Raw genomic sequence first — 17442 nt, 5'->3', positions numbered from 1 at the left:
CTGTTTCACTTGACGCTTGTAATATATTTTATGCTAGGATTTTTGAAATACTCATAATGATTTGTGTAAATTAGAATAGTGACAGGTCTAGAGGTGAACATTGAATTAACCAGAGTTAGAAGTAAATTGCTTTGTAAACAGTGCCTTTACTCTATGTAAAGTCTGGCCAGAAATATTTGTAATACTGTTCTTGCAGAGATTTATGTTAATAATCTTGATGGACCCACACTTATACAGTAATCTACCCTTATCTGCAGTTTCTCTTTCCACAATTTCAGTTACTCACATTCAGCCATGGTCTGAAAATATAATGTAATCTTTCCCTTACCTGTGGTTTTGCTCTCTTCGGTTTCAGTTACCTGTGGTCAGTCACAGTCCAAAAACATTACAGGTGTAGGATTTGGTACTATCCATGGTTTCATTGGGGGTCTTGGGACATGTCCCCACAAATAAGGGGAGACTACTGTAGTACAAGTCCAGATGCCCTTGAAAACTTGCATGTGAAATGTAATAAAGGAACAGGAAGAACGTAAAATTCAGAGACATAGTTGCGTTAGTCTGGAATATCAGTATGCAAAAGGATCTTGTAGCACTAACTTTGCGAAAGAAGTTGTAACATAAACTTTCATAGACATAGTCTGATTCCAAAAATTTATGCTACAACTACTTTCAAACAGTTAATCTCAAAAGTGCTACAAAATCCCTTTGCAAGAGGAACGGAAGTCATTGTTACAAGCAGGGAGGGAGGCAGCATTCAGAGGGATTTTTAGAAAAGTGATTTTGGAAGAAAACCAAGGGGCACACATCACAAGAAAAATGGGGAGTGATGAAATGATTATAATTTCTCTCTCTGAATTTTGCCTTGTGCTAGAGTATCTCAAATGGCAATTAGTAAGTGCCATTTATCTGGATGGCTCCAGTGGTACCCGGGTATTTTATCTTGCCATCTGCTTATTCAATCTTTAGAAATGGGATTCAAGCAATTCTGCAACATCTGCTATTATAATATGCACCAGCTTTAATTACTTGTTTATATGCATTAAAATATATGTAAAAAGATTCATATGTGACATATAATATGAGATTAAACATCTGGCATGCATTTCTTAAGTAAAGGTATTTTGCATGTGGAAATGAAAATCCTGTAACAGCCAGACTGACCATTTCCCTTTTGAATAGGCTGGATTTGACTCTTGAATTAATACTCCACTGAATTAATATTTCGAAGTATACATTCAAACATCTAGCCTCAACTGTTAACAACTCAGGAATAATCCTATAGTGTTTTCCTTCATTTTCCAATTGAAATTGATTATTTATATTTCAATATATTAATAGTTTTTATTGATTGTTAATATTTTCTCTGTTGTAGTATGACAACGCAAGCAGGATGGGTGACATAACAGTGGTTTAAACTTGAAGAAGCAATATGTAAAAAACATGAATTTGAAGTCATGGAACAAATGAAGGACTGTATATTTTTCATTGTTTTATAGAGCCTGAAGAGAAAATGGTAATGTAACATACATTTATTAGAGGTAGTGTTTTACCTCCCAAATGTTTACAGGTGTGTCTTTTAATACTACTAGCCTTTTAAGTATATTAGATATGTAAATAGTGAAAATATGAAGGTAGCATCAACACTGGGTAGGCAATGCAAATTCAAACAATCAATCCAGAACATAGATTGTATTTTTGATGTTTAATTAATTCAGTTTGAATTGCAGTCACTGTAAAAAAAGATTAATTACACTCAGCACTGAATGATATGTTTGAAACAATGTGTGCCTTTCATGCTGCATATTTGGGTGCTTTTTTTAGTCTTCTGAAATGATTTTTGTTATGTAAACATGACTTTTTGAAAACAATGTAGATATTACAGATAATAAAAATTTCCATTAAATTGAGATGTGTTATGTGTATATCCCACGTTCACAATAAGGTGAGAGTACAGGTTTAAATATGTCTTCTCATAAGATTAATTGATTTCTATAATTTACATGGACATTGAAATATTAAAGAGTTAAAAACTGCACTTTTAAGAACTTTTTGAAGTATGACTCCTTAGGGCTGCCGGTACTCTCCAATACATGCATTTGGATTTTGTACAAAAGGGAATTGTAGCAAAAGGGAGCAAGGGACTTCCCAGAATCTTCCCTTATCAGAAGATGAGCCAGAGTGTTCTGTTATAGAATATAAATTATCTTGGAAGAGTCCTGTGTAGAACAGAAAGTGTATTAGTGAGTATATGAGGTCATCAAGTATGAGACCAAAATCCCTTTTCCAAGTGCAGTCATGGCTGATTTTCCAGTGGAAGCTGATAGAAGATACTGCTAAGACACCACTTAGGGTGGCTGGAGTGAAAACTAGAGGAGGGAATTTTAGCAGATTTTGTTTGTATCTGATTTTGTGGCAAATAACACATTCTCTGAAGATGCCAGCCACAGATGCTGGCGAAATGTAGGAAGAAACTCTGCTAGAACATGGCCACATAGCCCAAAAAACCCACAAAAAGCTAACACCTGTTGAATTTCACTCTTGTGCCCAACTATTAATAGTTGTATAGGAACCCTCTACAGTTTTTACTCTGGCAGCCTTAAACACCAGTAGTGATGCATTCCAAGAAAACTGTGGTATTGCTCACCCTATTTTTTTGGATTTGTTTTTTGTTTTAGAAGAGAATATAAAGGTAAAGATACATATATACAGGCTTAGGTTGGCCCACCAGCATCAATTCTGCCTTGTTCAAATCAAGCCTCAGTTTTTTAGGCTTCCTCTAATCCATAACTGGTTTAAATAGGTACCATGCATTAACTATTGGCCTCATGGGATTGTATCAATTAAAGTCTGGTCTGAATAAGAAAACATTTAATATACTTCCCAAAATATACTCCTAGTCTTTGTAGTGCCACCACATACAGCTTATAAAGTTCACATACTGGAAAGATGTTCCCTGCAGATCAGAGCTTGAAAGCGACGAGTTTTTGCAATGGCATAATTACATAATGTAACATGTTACTTTTTAAAACTTTTCCACCAACTTGAGGGAAAAGGAAATTTTCAAAAATTGGACTGTAGAGCTGACTAACTCTAGCCAGCATCATCAGTGATGAAGAAAGCTCAGAGGGCTGTATGATTCCTATGCTAGTAACAGTTTTTGTTTACTTTTAAAAGGTATTTTTAATGTCAAAATTTTTTCACGTTTTAAACCTTTATTTGATCGATCCTGAGGTTTTTTTCCTCCCAAAAAGTAATGAAAAGTAACAAGCAGCACAGCCAATAACACCAATTACTTTATAATATTGCAACAAGAGCAAGCACTTGCTTCTTAAACCTTATAATGAGCAACAGTAATGAATTGCTTTTAAAAAGAAATGTTCCAGGCTTTGCTGCAATTAGTCCTTGGCATTAGTTGTCCTTTGTTAAGAGAAGGCCATTATTCTGATACATAACAGAAGGGTGATTCTGTTTAGCTAGAATCCTGTTCAGTGCCCCTTTTAAATCCATCTTTATATCCCTGTACAGATATTCCACCAGAGCGAGTGTGAGGTTTTTATTTTGAAGCCATTTTTTATTTTATATTTAATAATAATAAGTATAATAGTAATAAGTATAATCCCAGCTACAACTGTATTTATACTCTGTTATACTTTAGATGTATAACAGAGATGCTGGTAATGTGATGTCCATTTACAGTTAATTAACACACACATGATTAAATAAATAAATATGTATGTATTTATAGTTTATTGATACTTCCCCTGATAGTTTAAGTTATAAGAGGTTAGAGATAAAATTAATGTGGCTAATGAACAACAGTGAAGGTTTTTTTGTTTGAATCAGCCCAAATGTGTTTACTTACTCTGTTGATGCTTTCTACATACTTTCTTGCTGGGAGAAGTTAGAAATAAAAATAGATCTAGGCATCAGGCACCACACCAAGAATAGAAAGTTCATTGTTAGCCATAGGGCACACGTGCCTTGTAATGGTGACTCTTAGTAAAAGAAAAGGCTAGTTGTCAATGTAAGATATTACAAGAACTTAAAGTTTATTACTTAAACAAGAGCTTAGAATGGACTAAGCAATGTATACTAGCAGTGTATCAAGCACTACTAGGTAAGTGTTACAGAAAGGAAAGCTTTCACATATTACAAAGCTGATTCTAGATCAATAGATTTGGAAATTATATGTAAAATAGTTTTGACGATTTGACTATATCTAATGTTGGTCAAGTTTTGTTTTTTTAAAATGAAAATACCATGTAGTGATTTGCATGTTGGACTAGAAAACTGGGAGACCAGGATTCAAATCCCCACTTGACCATGGAAATTGACTGGGTGACTTTGGTCACATCACATTCTCTCAGCCTCAGAGGAAGGCACAGACAAACCCCCTGTGAACAAATTCTGCCAAGAAAACCTCATGATAGTGTCTCTATAAGTCAGATGAAGGCAAATCTAAATCAGTCAATCAATCAATTAATCAGCTGATATGTAGCCAAGTGAAATTGCTACCCAGCTCAGTTCTCAGATCATTCTTTAAAAATTAGGGCTGAAATCCTACATCATCCCTCTATAGTGTAAATCTACACTCATGTTACTTGGCAGATGTGCTACACCACGCTTCTGCTGAATAACAATGTACAGTGCTCCTGTGCCATACACTGGCACACTATACACGGCTTCCAGCGCGCGCCTTGGCATGCATGTTGCCATGAACAATGTTCGCTCGGCCACCTCCCTGGCCCAGTTTAAAAAGGGGCTTAAAACTTTTCTGTTTAAATCAGCATTCCCCGATACAAGCCCCAATTAGCTCATTCCCCCCCCCCCTAGGCCAGCAGTGGCAAGCTGGCTTGATTATTTATATGCTGTAATTTTAATGTAATTAATGTATTATTGCTGTTTTTATGTTGTTGTACACCGCCCTGATTGTACAGAAGGGCGGTATAGAAATAAAATTTTTATTATTTTAATTATTATTTTATGGGCCATGAGCATACTCGGATTTTCCCTTATGCGGGGGGGGTGGTGGTGGTGTCTGGAACGGATCCCCTGCATAAGGGAAGAGCATGCTGTACAACCAATTGCATCTGTCAGTCTGACCAGCATTCTGTTAGTGATATAAGTCCACCCTGTACCTGTGCATGTCTTTTTTGTTACCAAGGTTGGCATTCTCTTCCACCCTCCACAAAAACAAAAGCCCAGGTCTCATGGTTTTTGAGGGGTCTCCTGAAAGCCATCCTAGGAGGAGGGAGGTCTAAATTCCCACTCAGCCAGGAAACCAGTTTGATGAGTTGAAGACAGCCACTGCCTTTCAGCCTTTCACCCTTAAAGCATTATTCTGAGGGTAAAAGTGACAGCCAAAATCATGGATGCTACGCAAAGCTCCTTTGCTTGCAATCTTCCCCATGGCATTGGTGTAGTGTCAGAAGGAATAAAGAGCTCTTAAATTTTACATTCCTATGTACAGTTGGCCTTCTGTATCCACAGATTCAAACATCCACGGCTTAAAAATATTTTTAAAAATATAAATTCCAACAAGCAAACCTTGATAAGGGACACCACTTTGCTACACCACTGTATTTAATGGGACTTGAGCATACACGGATTTTGCCACAGACAGTCCTGGAACAAATTTTCAGTGGATACTAAGGGCCCAATCCTATATTCACTTACCTAGATCACTGATCTAAAAGAGTATGCCCCTTCAGGGGCAATGGAAAGATCTGGGAGAGAGGCAGTGAGCAAAAGGGTAGGCGGCAGGGGGGCCTTCAGTCAAAGTATTCACAAGCAAGAAAGAGGAACAAGTGGCCTTTAGGACTATGGTGGGAATGAGAAATTAGAGCATGTGGCAGAGGGGGAGAACTGGCAGCCAAAAGAAGCTTTCATGTTTAGGACCCTACTTTGGCTCTGTGAGTATTTCCAGGACTTGGCTGGCTGTTGGAGCTGCACTGCTGTTCCTGCTTTCTTTCATTAAACAGACTGAAAGAAGAGGTAGTAGAAGAATCAATGTGTTTTTTGGTGGGGAGGGTTGAATAAATGATGACTTGAAGCTGTGTGGGGAAGGCATGTCTCTAAGAAAGAAGTGGGAAGAGTATCAAGGTTCAATTCTTTGAGAGTCCTTCGGGTCTCTCATATTGAGAGCTTTTCCTTTCTGAGAAGGAAAGTGGGAAGCTGGCTGCACCCCTCTCCAACCTGATGAAGAAGGATTGAGAGTCCTTGCTCACTGGGAAGAAGTTTCTCCTTTTGCACCCAGTCACCTTGCAAGCAGCAACCAAGCAGCCAGCTAGGCAGCAACCAAAAAGCCTTTCAAGCATGTCAGCCTTTGCCGCAGGCTGGCACGGGCTAGAGGCTTCTCAGTTGCTGCTCAGCTGCTGTTCCCAAGGTGACTAGTGCAAAGGAAGCAGTGACTGAACAGCCTGTTGAGCAAGCTGTGCTGGCACGGGTGAGATGCTTCTCTGTTGCTATTCAGTCAGCTGCCCAGTCACTGCCCCCTTTGCACCCAGTCACCCTGGTAGTAGCAACTGAATAAACCAGCCATCTGGCCTTTCTTTTGTTTTTAGGCCAGAGTGGGCAAGAGGGAGGAGCAGGCCTGGGTTGCTACCACTGCTATTTTCATACATGAGAGGTTGAGGAAGAGGAGCTGCTGGTGATGAGTTGGGCATGACTGAGGTAGACACCACTGGCAAGCTGAGTGTTGTGCAAACATTAGACCTCATATCAAGTAAAAGGTGTTGGAGGGTGCTAGGCTTGTCACTCAAGGGGAAAGGTGGCAGTACCCCCAAAAGGTTTGAGGATCATTGTTCTAGATAGATACATAGAGACCAGGGTTCAATTTCCAGCTTGGCCATGAAGCCCACTAGTTGACCTTGGGCAAGTCGCATTCTCTTAGTTTCAGGGGAAGGCAATGGTAAACCTCGTCTTAACAAATCTTGCCAAAGAAAACCCTGATAGATTTGTCTTAGGGTCGCCATAAGTCTGAAATGACTTGAAAGCACACAACACACACACACATTTGGAATATTATTCATTTATCTGAACGTAGCTTGCATCTAGTTGGACTGTAAGTAAAAGTGTGGAAGGCTGACTCACAAGATGCAATCTAGAGGACTAAAAAAGATGGATTAACACTTAAACAAGACACATGGAGGCTTGGAATACCTATCTAGGGCCCCAAACAGATGGGCAAAAAGCACCACCTTCATGCTGATCTGGGGGTGCGGTATGAAGATGACACACACCCCTGGATTGGCAAAAAAACCACACCAAGGCCAGCTAACATTACCCAAACCTGGCCTCAAAGGGAATGGGGGAAAAAACTCCTTTCCAGCAGTCCATTTCAGACTGCAGCAGTGGATGGCCTTGGGATAGAGGTGTCCAGTTACTGTGGTCCCATGCCGATTGGAGCTTACTTATGGCTGGAGCAGCCAGAGGCCATTCCAAGCTGCTCATCTGCTTGAGCCCTAAACTATCGTTTTGCCTTTCTTTTCACTCAGATGTACCATAATCTTATATGAAATGAACTATGAGCCCTAGTATTCTTTCTTAAATTTCTTTTCAGGGTGACTGAAGGATGTAAGGAAAGACTAGGCTCTGGCATGGAAAGGAAATGCTGGACACAAAAATGACTAAAGTAGACACAGAGTTAATTGAAACAGAATTCAAATCTGAGCAATTGCAGTGTTAATGAATAGTCCATGATATTACAACTGGCCAATTGGTGCCATGTAGTGGTGAAAGATTCATAGAATATGAGTGGCCAATTTCAAATCTCTATATAAGAAGATGACACAGTTTACATAAAGCATTTTACCAAATATGCTACCTAGAAATGTGAAGATACCCTTGTTAACTCAATATTTGGAAATCTTTCTGTTCTGAAATGTGTGTCATATGGCTAATCTTCCAGGATCTGTGCTAATATAAAGGATAATCACTTAATTAATAGTATTAACCAATAATCTAATGAGATAACATGACTACTTAAGCAACCAGACACCAATCAACATTGAGAAGGCCTTAATTCCTTTTATTTTATTCATTGCCATCACTTATTTTCTAACTACCACAGTGCTCATTTAGAAGAAAACCTATTATTAAATTAGGCAAAATGCTAAATAATGCAGGATTGTAATTTAGGATTACAACTGAATGTTAATACTTCCAAGAGTCTGCTGATTTGGGGGGGGGGGGGGAAGGTGGAAGAATGAAACTCCCTGATTTTCTGCAGAGGAAAATGGACTTCCCCTTTCCTGTTGTTTGATGTAATGGAACTGAGCAGCAGTAACAGCAAAGGTATTCGTGTTGATAAGTATTCATTGGCTCACTTGTCATGATGTGGAGTGTCGAATGGAAATCTAAACCTTTTTATCTTCCTATGGGAATCAATGTTTTCTTTTTCTTTTCAGTTTTAAAGCTAGTCTTTCAAGAGTTGTGGAAAACATTTCCTCATCGAGATGGAAACTCTGAAGCACTCTATCAAAGTCAAATTTCAGTAAACTATAAAGTGGCCATGAAACCAGAAAGTGAGGGAGAGAAAAATAGAGAATGAGCGCATGCATGTATGTGTATACACACACCTGATCCAGTGATCACTCCCATCATTTCAATACAGTTGAAGCTGGTTTAAGTTCAAGTAATCATAAAATGATTAAACTGGTTGTTTTGGGATCCAGTGAAAGTGTTACCTGAGCAGCATTCCTCCTAGAATCCTCTGACCAGGGCAGTGGTGAGTGGAGGAGATGATCTTCAATGTTTTTACCTAACCCCTGCAGCCCATCTCCCATATTGTTTCTTCAGGGGTGATTTGGGAGAGATAGGTACTTCAGAGAGACAATGGAATGGTCTCTTTCTACATTCTGTCAGTGAGAATATTCCTCTGGTTTAAAAAACAGATTTTGTCTTAAACCCGATATTTCTTTTTTAGGAGGCCCATTCCTATCTCACTCATTGTTGGCCTCTCCTGAGGATGCTGCTTTTGTGTGTCTAGTGCATTCACTGTCAGTACCACTCTTTCCAGGGACTTCCATGGCAGATGTTAAGCATCACATAATACTGGAGCCTTTTCTCTTTCTCATTCCTGCTAACCTTTTCCAGAGGAAGACAGTGACTGTGCTTTCATGGATCTTTGCACCATTCCTGTGCCTCATAATGATGTTATTTACTGTCAAGTTGACTTCAACTTACAGCTATTCTATAAATGAGGACACTTGTTTTAAATTTGTAGGTAAAGAGTCTGCAGGAGGAAAAGGCTGCCTTGTCATGCCATACTATGCATCATATTTCATTCCATTCCACTTCTTTTCTGTCTCCCCCTTTCTTAAACCTCAACTGTCAGCATGCTATGACCACTGTGAGTACACAGTTTTCATTGGAGTGTTTGGGTGGGAGTGGAAAAGGATTCCTCTCTTAGCTCCCCCCATCCCATAAGAATTGTGATATTTTTATAAGCCTTTCAGTTTTCCCAAACATGGGGATACTCTCTCTTGTATGGATGATGCTGTTGACTACATAAACAACAGAACGTGGAAAACAAAATGAGCAATCATCATTCTTGATTGTCTATGCTTCTTGGACACAGACAGAGGGACAACAAGCTGTAACAGTTGAAACATGTGATAGAATGGCATGATCTATCCAAGACTGGCTCATCTAATGAACAAATGGAATACTCCCTGCCCCCATGCCCAGTATGTTTCTCCAACAAGGATGCAGCTGAGCAACCAGCTGCTGAGTGCCCTTCCTGTGGTAACATCATCAACATATCAACACAAGCCTGTTCATCCATTTTCCTGGACCAGGGTCAGGGTTGGAGTGTGACTACAGTGGTGTTTGCAGGAAAAGGGTGGCAACAACAAGGCGAATAACAAACAGAGACAGAGATATGAAAATGGAATCCAGAAAAACCGGACTGAGGTGCACCCATCTTCCACGACAAGTCAACCAAGGTGACACATAGTTAGGGAGAACTGATAAAACATTAAGCTCCTGAGGAAGAAAAGTGTCACAGAATTGCTTTAATATGTTGTTGACTTGGTTTTTATATACCTTACATAGAACAGGAATGCTGATGTGATTATTTTAACTGATTCCATAATGAATTTTTCTAATTCAAAGCAGGAATTAATAATTCTAATTTACAACCCCAAGGAACAATTTACATTTGTTTTCCTTTGTATAGCATTAATCTGATTTATACTAACTCTGGCACTATGGCACTCAATAATTTGCTAATCATCAGTTTGATTAGCAAGATAACAAGTTCAAGGTGCTCTCAATTAGGGTTATTAACAACCAGCAAATGAGTGTGACTTGCTACTTTGCAGATCTCTAATAAGATGCTGGTTCAAGCATGAACTAGTCTTAACGGAAATTGAATGTTCCTTCTGAATTTCCTTAGAAATAGTGATTCATTTTGATGATGAGCTCAGATTGGGAGGAGGACAACATTATTTTGGAGAAGAGTGGGACACCACATTTATACATTTTACCACTTGCAAATTAGATTGGAAGCCAGTGGCTGATCTGAAAAGTAGATTTCTTTGGATTAGAGGCCCAGTTTTACATAATCTGGCAGTTAATTCACAATTAAGATAATCTAAAAGTGTGGGCCAAGAATTATATTTTCTGTCAGAAACTGTAAGTAAATAAAAGAATAACTCCACTGAGGCTTTCAAAGGGTGTATCATCTCTACACAAAGACAGGAAGTAGAGACAGAATCAAGGTATGTGGAACTATGAGTGTTAGAATAGCAGACAAGAAGACAGAAGGCACAGACAAAGGCAGGGGTAGGTAAAGTGTTGTACACAGGCCACATGCAGTACCCAGATATTTTCATTTTTTCCCTTTGCTCCAAAATGACCTCTAGGTGCTAGATGCTCTAGAGCATCTTTATTACATTTGTACCTGGATCTCTCAGGGGTCAAAACCAATTTTTGTTTGCAAATTTTTTCAAAAACCTTTTGGCTTCAAAATGATGCCAAATGCCCTCTAGTGGCCCAGTACTACAATACAGAGACAGCAGGAAAGATGCAAAGAGCAAGAAGTTAAAAGTGCAGTGACTTAGAAGTTTATAGAACATCTTGATTATTCAATAATAATAAACACCATCTGATACAAGAATAAGCACAGTAGCTCCACATGGTGTGCACAATGACTAAAACATTATTATTAGTCTCACCTAGCGTTAGACCCATTGAATCAATAATAACCAGTGATTCATTGGGTAGAAAAACAGAATTCAGGATGTGCAAAGGCCAGAAGTTCAGATCAGAGAGCCTTGCTGGATTTGTGGACACTACCCTCCAGATGTAGAACTTTGATTCTCCATGGACAGAAGTGGTATCCTGTTGCAGACAACAATCTTCCAGGTGTACATGCCAGCAGGAACAATGTAGATTGGAAGCTTGCAGCCCCTCCTTGCATGTAGAGGTTACACGGACTATGAGCTCCTGCAGAGGAGTAATCTTATCCTGTCATCAAGTGACAGATTGTATCATTGTTCAACTGAAGTTCTGTAGTAGATTTTGGAATAGCAGAAGGCAAGGGTATGAAATACTAGTCCTATGAAGAATCACATTAAGTTATTCTGCTTCTTTATTAATGTTGTTTGATCTCTCTGCCCATACATAAAGACTATGGAAAGAAAACTGGGCCTTTTTCTTGCTTATTTTAATTCTGTTTAATACAGTGTTTTGTCAGTGTATGAAATCCTTTAGTGCTTGTCATGAGCTATTCCTGTGTTTTTTTTTTTTTTAAAAAAAGACTGGAGAAAGCTAGGAAAAAGACAAGTAATACATGATGTGGTTCTTAATTTTACAACCAAATAAACATATTTAATGTTTCTTCAAAGTGATGCAGCCTTTACTAACTGTGGCTAAAGACACCTCTCCCTCTCTCCAACACACTCTCTCACACATCTCTGTATATGTCTGTATCTGTATCTATCCATAATGACAGGTGGAATTAGGACTCCAAATTGCTAGGACTGAATGAAATCAAGTTTGAAATGACATAATAGTATCAGCTACTGAGGTCACTTGAAACAGTAGATCAAAATTCACCACATCCTGTGTGCAATATAGACTGCTATAGTAATTTGCTGACTAGTTTTTTTTTTTGGGGGGGGCGGGCTTTTTGTATTAATATATAATTTCTCTACCCTTTGCAAACTGCTTTCCCTGTGTACCATTTCTCTAGATCAGGGGTAGGCAACCTGCGGCCCGCGGGCCGGATGCGGCCCGGCAAGGCCTTGGGACCGGCCCCAGCCTGGTCCTGCTGCCAATTGCCACCAGGGCCTTTGGGGGGCAATTGTCTATAGAAGCCTCAGAAACATGCATTTATATTAACATTTTTTTAAAAATCAGCAAATTTTTTCGCATGTCCTCCTTTTTTTTAAAAAAAGTGTCTTCCATTTGAAAATTTTGTCCTACATTTGTCCTGGTTTATTTATATATTTAATTTTTTAAAAAAATATTTAATTATTTATTTTTTGGCTTCGGCCCCCCAGTTATCTGAGGGACAGCAACCCGGCCCCCGGCTCAAAAAGGTTGCCTACCCCTGCTCTAGATCATGACTGGGCTGCTGTCATTTAGATGAAGATAGATTCTTTTTGGCCTGGTTTACATCTTTAAACTGTCAGGATTTTATTAGATACATGGAGTGGAAGTATCAGAGACAGAACTACAATACCAAAACATAGAAAGCAACAACAATGTAGTTTAGGAAATTGAGTCTTTCATTTGCAGCCTACACTCATCTCCAGCCATACTCCTTGCCAGCAAGTCATTCCATCCCTCCATCTAATTTTCTATCCCCCCCCCTTTACAAATGGAAACCCAACCTGACATGGCTATCACAGTCTTCATTTGGCTTTGCTTAGTGGTGGTTGGATGGTTTGTCCCCCTTTAAAAAGGTTTTCTGTACCTCTACAAACCTTGGAGCTGGCTGATATGTTCCTCAGCATTTCTCAGTGTCTCTTGTTGGCACATGCCACTGAACTTCAGCGTTCACTGTTGGAAGGACTGATTTTGCACATGATGCAGAAAAAAAAGCAATTTGATCCATTGTGCATCACAGCAAGTTTCCATCTGACTTCCCTGCTGGCAGGCAAAGCCTCATGCCTTGATACTGTTTGCTTCCTTGAGTTACTAGTAAAGCCACTGTGTGGTCTGCCAAAGAGAGCAAGTGTCATATGAAAGTACTTTTTGTTTCAACATGCATTGAGTGAATAAGAAGGGCTAGTGAAGATTTCTGTTTAACTTTCTATTTACAGCTTCCAAGAATAGTAGTAATGGTGGCCAGGAAGGGGCAGAAGGAATGTTTCCAATAAAGGAAATGACCAAAGACTGTTATGTAGCAGCCTTAAGATGAAATCCATGTCAGAAAATATTTTCACTTGGACCAGCCACACTGCCAAAATGTGTACAAGCTTTTGAGCTTTCTGGAACATGTCATCATGTTATGTGGTACCAAAAAGCAGAGGTTCACCAAGCTATTTGCAGGCTAATTTCCGTTTCTGGAATATGTAGATGATCTCCACTTGCATCGAAGCATATTGGAACAAAGAAACAGTGGTTTTTCTCTCCTAAAAATACAGAAGCCAACAGTTATTCCAATCTCTTGCTTTGCTACAAATAATTCTAGAGACAGCTGCCTTTCAAATACATTTACAGAGCCATCTTACATACCTATCTATGTAAGATTTGTGGCACAAAATACACCACTGATATCTGGTTTTCTGAGAAATAAAATTCTAACCAGCTGCCAGTTTGTTTCCAAGCACAATTCAAAGTGCTGGTGATGACCTATAAAGCCCTATATGGCTCATTTCCAGGCTATTTGGCAGATGGTATCTCCCTATATGAGCCGGCCCAGGCTTTGAGATCCTCAGAGGAGGCCCTTCTCTCCATCCCACCACCATCACAAGCATGGTTGTTGGAGACATGAGAGAGGGCCTTTTCCATGGCTGCCCTGACTCTGGAACTCCTTGCCCAGGGAGACTAGAATGGCCCCTTCCTTGATGGCCTTCTGCCGACAGGTGAAGACCTTCCTCTTCAAACAAACACCCAAGAATGGTCTGGGGTGCTATACTACTTTAATGTATTTTAAACATTTTTATCTTTTTAAAGTATTTGATATTTTGATATGCAATTTGTTTTACTTATTGTAGTAATTTAATTCTATTTTAATGTACTATTTTTGTATGTTCTTAATTGTCCTTTTTTTTAATGTTGTAAGGTGCCCTAAGTCCCAGTCTTGGGAAAAGGGTGAGATATTTTATTATTATTATAATTATTATCATCATCATCATCATCATCATCATCAATCATCGACAACAGCTACTACTACTACATGAAGTAGTTACTGTGTTCTACTACAGCAACTACAGTAATCTACCACTAGAGGGCACCAATGTGCTTTTAAATATTAATAGCAAGCAGGCAAATGCTTACAAAGGATGTATGTTCCAAGCTTTCCAGGACGCTTTGAGATTTTTTTTGTTGTATGTCAGCATTATTTCCAGGTGTTCTTTACTTTGTTTTCTCTTAATAGCAGTGGCTATTGGTTCATCATCAACTTAAAAGAAGCCCCTGAAATGTCAAATTCCAGAACACAGGATTTTGAGTTTTTTCAAGCAACAGATGCACTTAAAATAATAATAATAATCATAACCATAAAATGAGTAAATTTGAAAATTGTTGCAATTTCTGTAAATGAATTATATCTGAGAATCACCCTGTCTGTTCACCCTCATGGATTTATTCTGATATTAAATTTTTGTTCATAGTTTTACATAAAGATATCATAATATTGACTAGCAAAATGGATTGTAAAACACATAAAAATTAGAGTTTAGGACCATAGGTCATTTTGAAACTTCTGAGGATCTCAAGTGTTTTTGTTTAAAATAAATAAACAAAATTTAAACGTATCTCATATCTCATACGACAACTGGTGTGACAGTTATCTCATATATCTTGTATAACAACTAATTATATCACAAAATTAAGATTCCCTACAAAATATTGTTATTAGTAAGATGTGTTGATAAGCTTTACTACAGAAGGTTTACAATACTGCACAAAGCTGAGTAGCAGCATTTCCAGAGCTGCTGTGCCTCAGCAAAATAGATGCCTCAGAAACCTCTGACCATCATACCTTCAGACAAATGTTATTCTCCCTGGAAAGGAAACAAAACAGTCTGTCTTCCGCTGGCTGAAATATTTCCATGTCTCACAACTTAAGGAACAGAAGAGCCAGCCTCCCACCTCAGTGATTCCCTCCACAGCAAAGCAGCTAGGAATGGAAACAGCTATCCCAGTATCCACTGTAACAACAGATCTTCCTGACTTAGGGAATGGAAAGATCCTGCTAATAGGCTTATCCAAAACATTCCTGGCATGGGAGCCCCTACGAAGGAACAGTGCAAGAGAAAACCCATACTGTTTGTACAGTCAGCCCTTCTTATACATGGATTTTTTATACATGGATTCAAGCATCCACAGTTTGAAAATGTTCAAAAAAAAGTATACATTTCAAATATCAAACCTTGATTTTCCAATTTTTATGAGGGACACCATTTTGCTATGTCATTATATTTAATGGGACTTGAGCATCCATGGATTTTGTTATCCACAGGGGCTCTTGGAACCAAACCCCAGCCTATAACTGTATAGTTTTGTTTTGTTGGTTATAGTTAATGTGTAATGATTCTTTCTTCTCAAAATGGATGTAGCAAGACACTCCAGAATGTGGGTAAATACAACTGTTGGTTTCATAGCTTTAGGCCTGGTACATACCGCCAAGAATTGGTGTCCAGGCAACGATTGTAGGGTTAGGGACCTCGCACCAACCACAGTCTCTAATCCTACATCATGGTGGCATAATGGCTGCCTCCTGTCCATCGTGACGTGATGTGCAGCATATAGACATCGCTGTGCATTGCTTATGTCATGAGTGCGCCAATGGTGCCCTTGTGACATGTGTTCGGCATCCCAAGAACTTGGGTTTTCAGGGTTTTGGGGGTAGAGGGACGCCATGCAGTTTGGCTGCTGTGGCGTCCCTCTGCAGATAAGCCATCCGCCTCTAGCCTGCCTGTTTGGGGAGGTATGTCCCAGGCCTTAGTTACAGTAGTTGACTTGAGGGGAGCTAATGTTTCCCTGGAATTCCAAACAGCTTTCAGCTTCAAAATACCCCTGGCCCAATTGCAGTTCCTGTTTCACTTTTGTCAGAGATCCATGCTCCTAGTCTGAGTTTTGCCCACTGCTGCAGAACTGAGAGCTCCACAACTAACTAACTCTTAAGTTCTTCCCTGAAAACCAATACAGGAATCCAGTAAGTTAGTCCTGCAGATCTGAGCCTCAACAATGATGGGCCTCTTGATGAATGACTCTGAACCCAAAGACACCCAGTTGCAAAATTCCTAGATGCTCAAGCCACAACAGGCCTCCATTAGGAGAATATCCAAGCCTGGATGGGTTTCTCCTCTACTGATGACCCTCTGATCACAAACCTAAGGTGAGAAATTACACCATCATATTAGAGACTGCAATGTGTGTGTACTCTTACAGACTTTAGTCCACTTTATACATCTGATAAGGAGGCCGCCTACATAGACAATAAACCAGTTAGTCCAAAAGAGCATTTTTTCCCCTATGTAGGACAGTGATGAACATGGAAGTCAGTGATTAAGTTATATAGATGCCATCAAAGATATCCTCTTGTCATTATGCTTGCTTTCCTATCTATTGTATCCTTGCATCTTCTTGATAAACTCAGGGAATTATATGTAGAGATCTTGCAGCACCTTTGAGACTAAATGAAAGAAGTTGACAGCATGAGCTTTCATAGATCTCAGTCTACTTCCTCAGATGCAGGTGGAAGGAGACTGAAGTCTACAAAAGCTCTCAAGGGTGCTTCAAGATCTCTCTACGTACTGATTCTACAGACTTACACAGCTATATCTTTTAATTCTACCACTCAGAATTGTAGATAAGGTGGGGAATGCTTACCTTATCAGAAAAAAGCATTTCAAAGTAAACACTAGCTATTACATTAATCATCATTTTAGGGCATTTATTCCCAGATATCTGCTATTGCCTTAATTGGCTAGGACCTAATAACCTATTGTATGAAACATCTTTTTTTTTTTTGGGGGGGGGGGGAGAAATAGATGTAGGGTATTTTTAAAGGTATGACAAGCCCCCATTTATAGAACGGTAACTGATGGGGCTACTTATAATATAGAATGAATCCTATGTAGCTTTAGACTACATTAGCCAGCTATTATGACACAGGCTTATTTGTTTCTACTGTAACCAAGAAGCCTCTGTGATTTGTTACAGCAACAACCCAGCTGCATGCTGAACACATTGGGTTTTAAAAAAATAGAAAGACCTAATTAAAATAGGTGCTGAGGTCTATATGAAGACTAATTGAAA

The 17442-nt window shown here is 39.1% G+C and overlaps 1 protein-coding gene across 1 annotated transcript in view; it reads left to right on the top strand.

Moving 5' to 3' along the window:
- Positions 1–1841, top strand: part of CXADR (CXADR cell adhesion molecule) — a 62166-nt gene extending 60325 nt beyond the window's left edge. The window contains exon 8 of the mRNA XM_089512166.1: positions 1373–1841. Within this exon, the coding sequence (XP_089368292.1) occupies positions 1373–1414 (42 nt within the window). The 3' untranslated portion in view covers positions 1415–1841. The remainder of the gene's footprint in view (positions 1–1372) is intronic.
- The last annotated feature ends 15601 nt before the right edge of the window (positions 1842–17442 follow it).

The sequence above is a fragment of the Sceloporus occidentalis genome, unplaced genomic scaffold (genome assembly GCF_023333645.1).
Source record: "Sceloporus occidentalis isolate IW3139 unplaced genomic scaffold, rSceOcc1.0.p SCAF_2, whole genome shotgun sequence".
Lineage (NCBI taxonomy): Eukaryota > Metazoa > Chordata > Lepidosauria > Squamata > Phrynosomatidae > Sceloporus > Sceloporus occidentalis.
The sequence above is the reverse complement of the archived record's forward strand: the minus strand, read 5'-3'. Positions and strand labels throughout refer to the sequence as shown.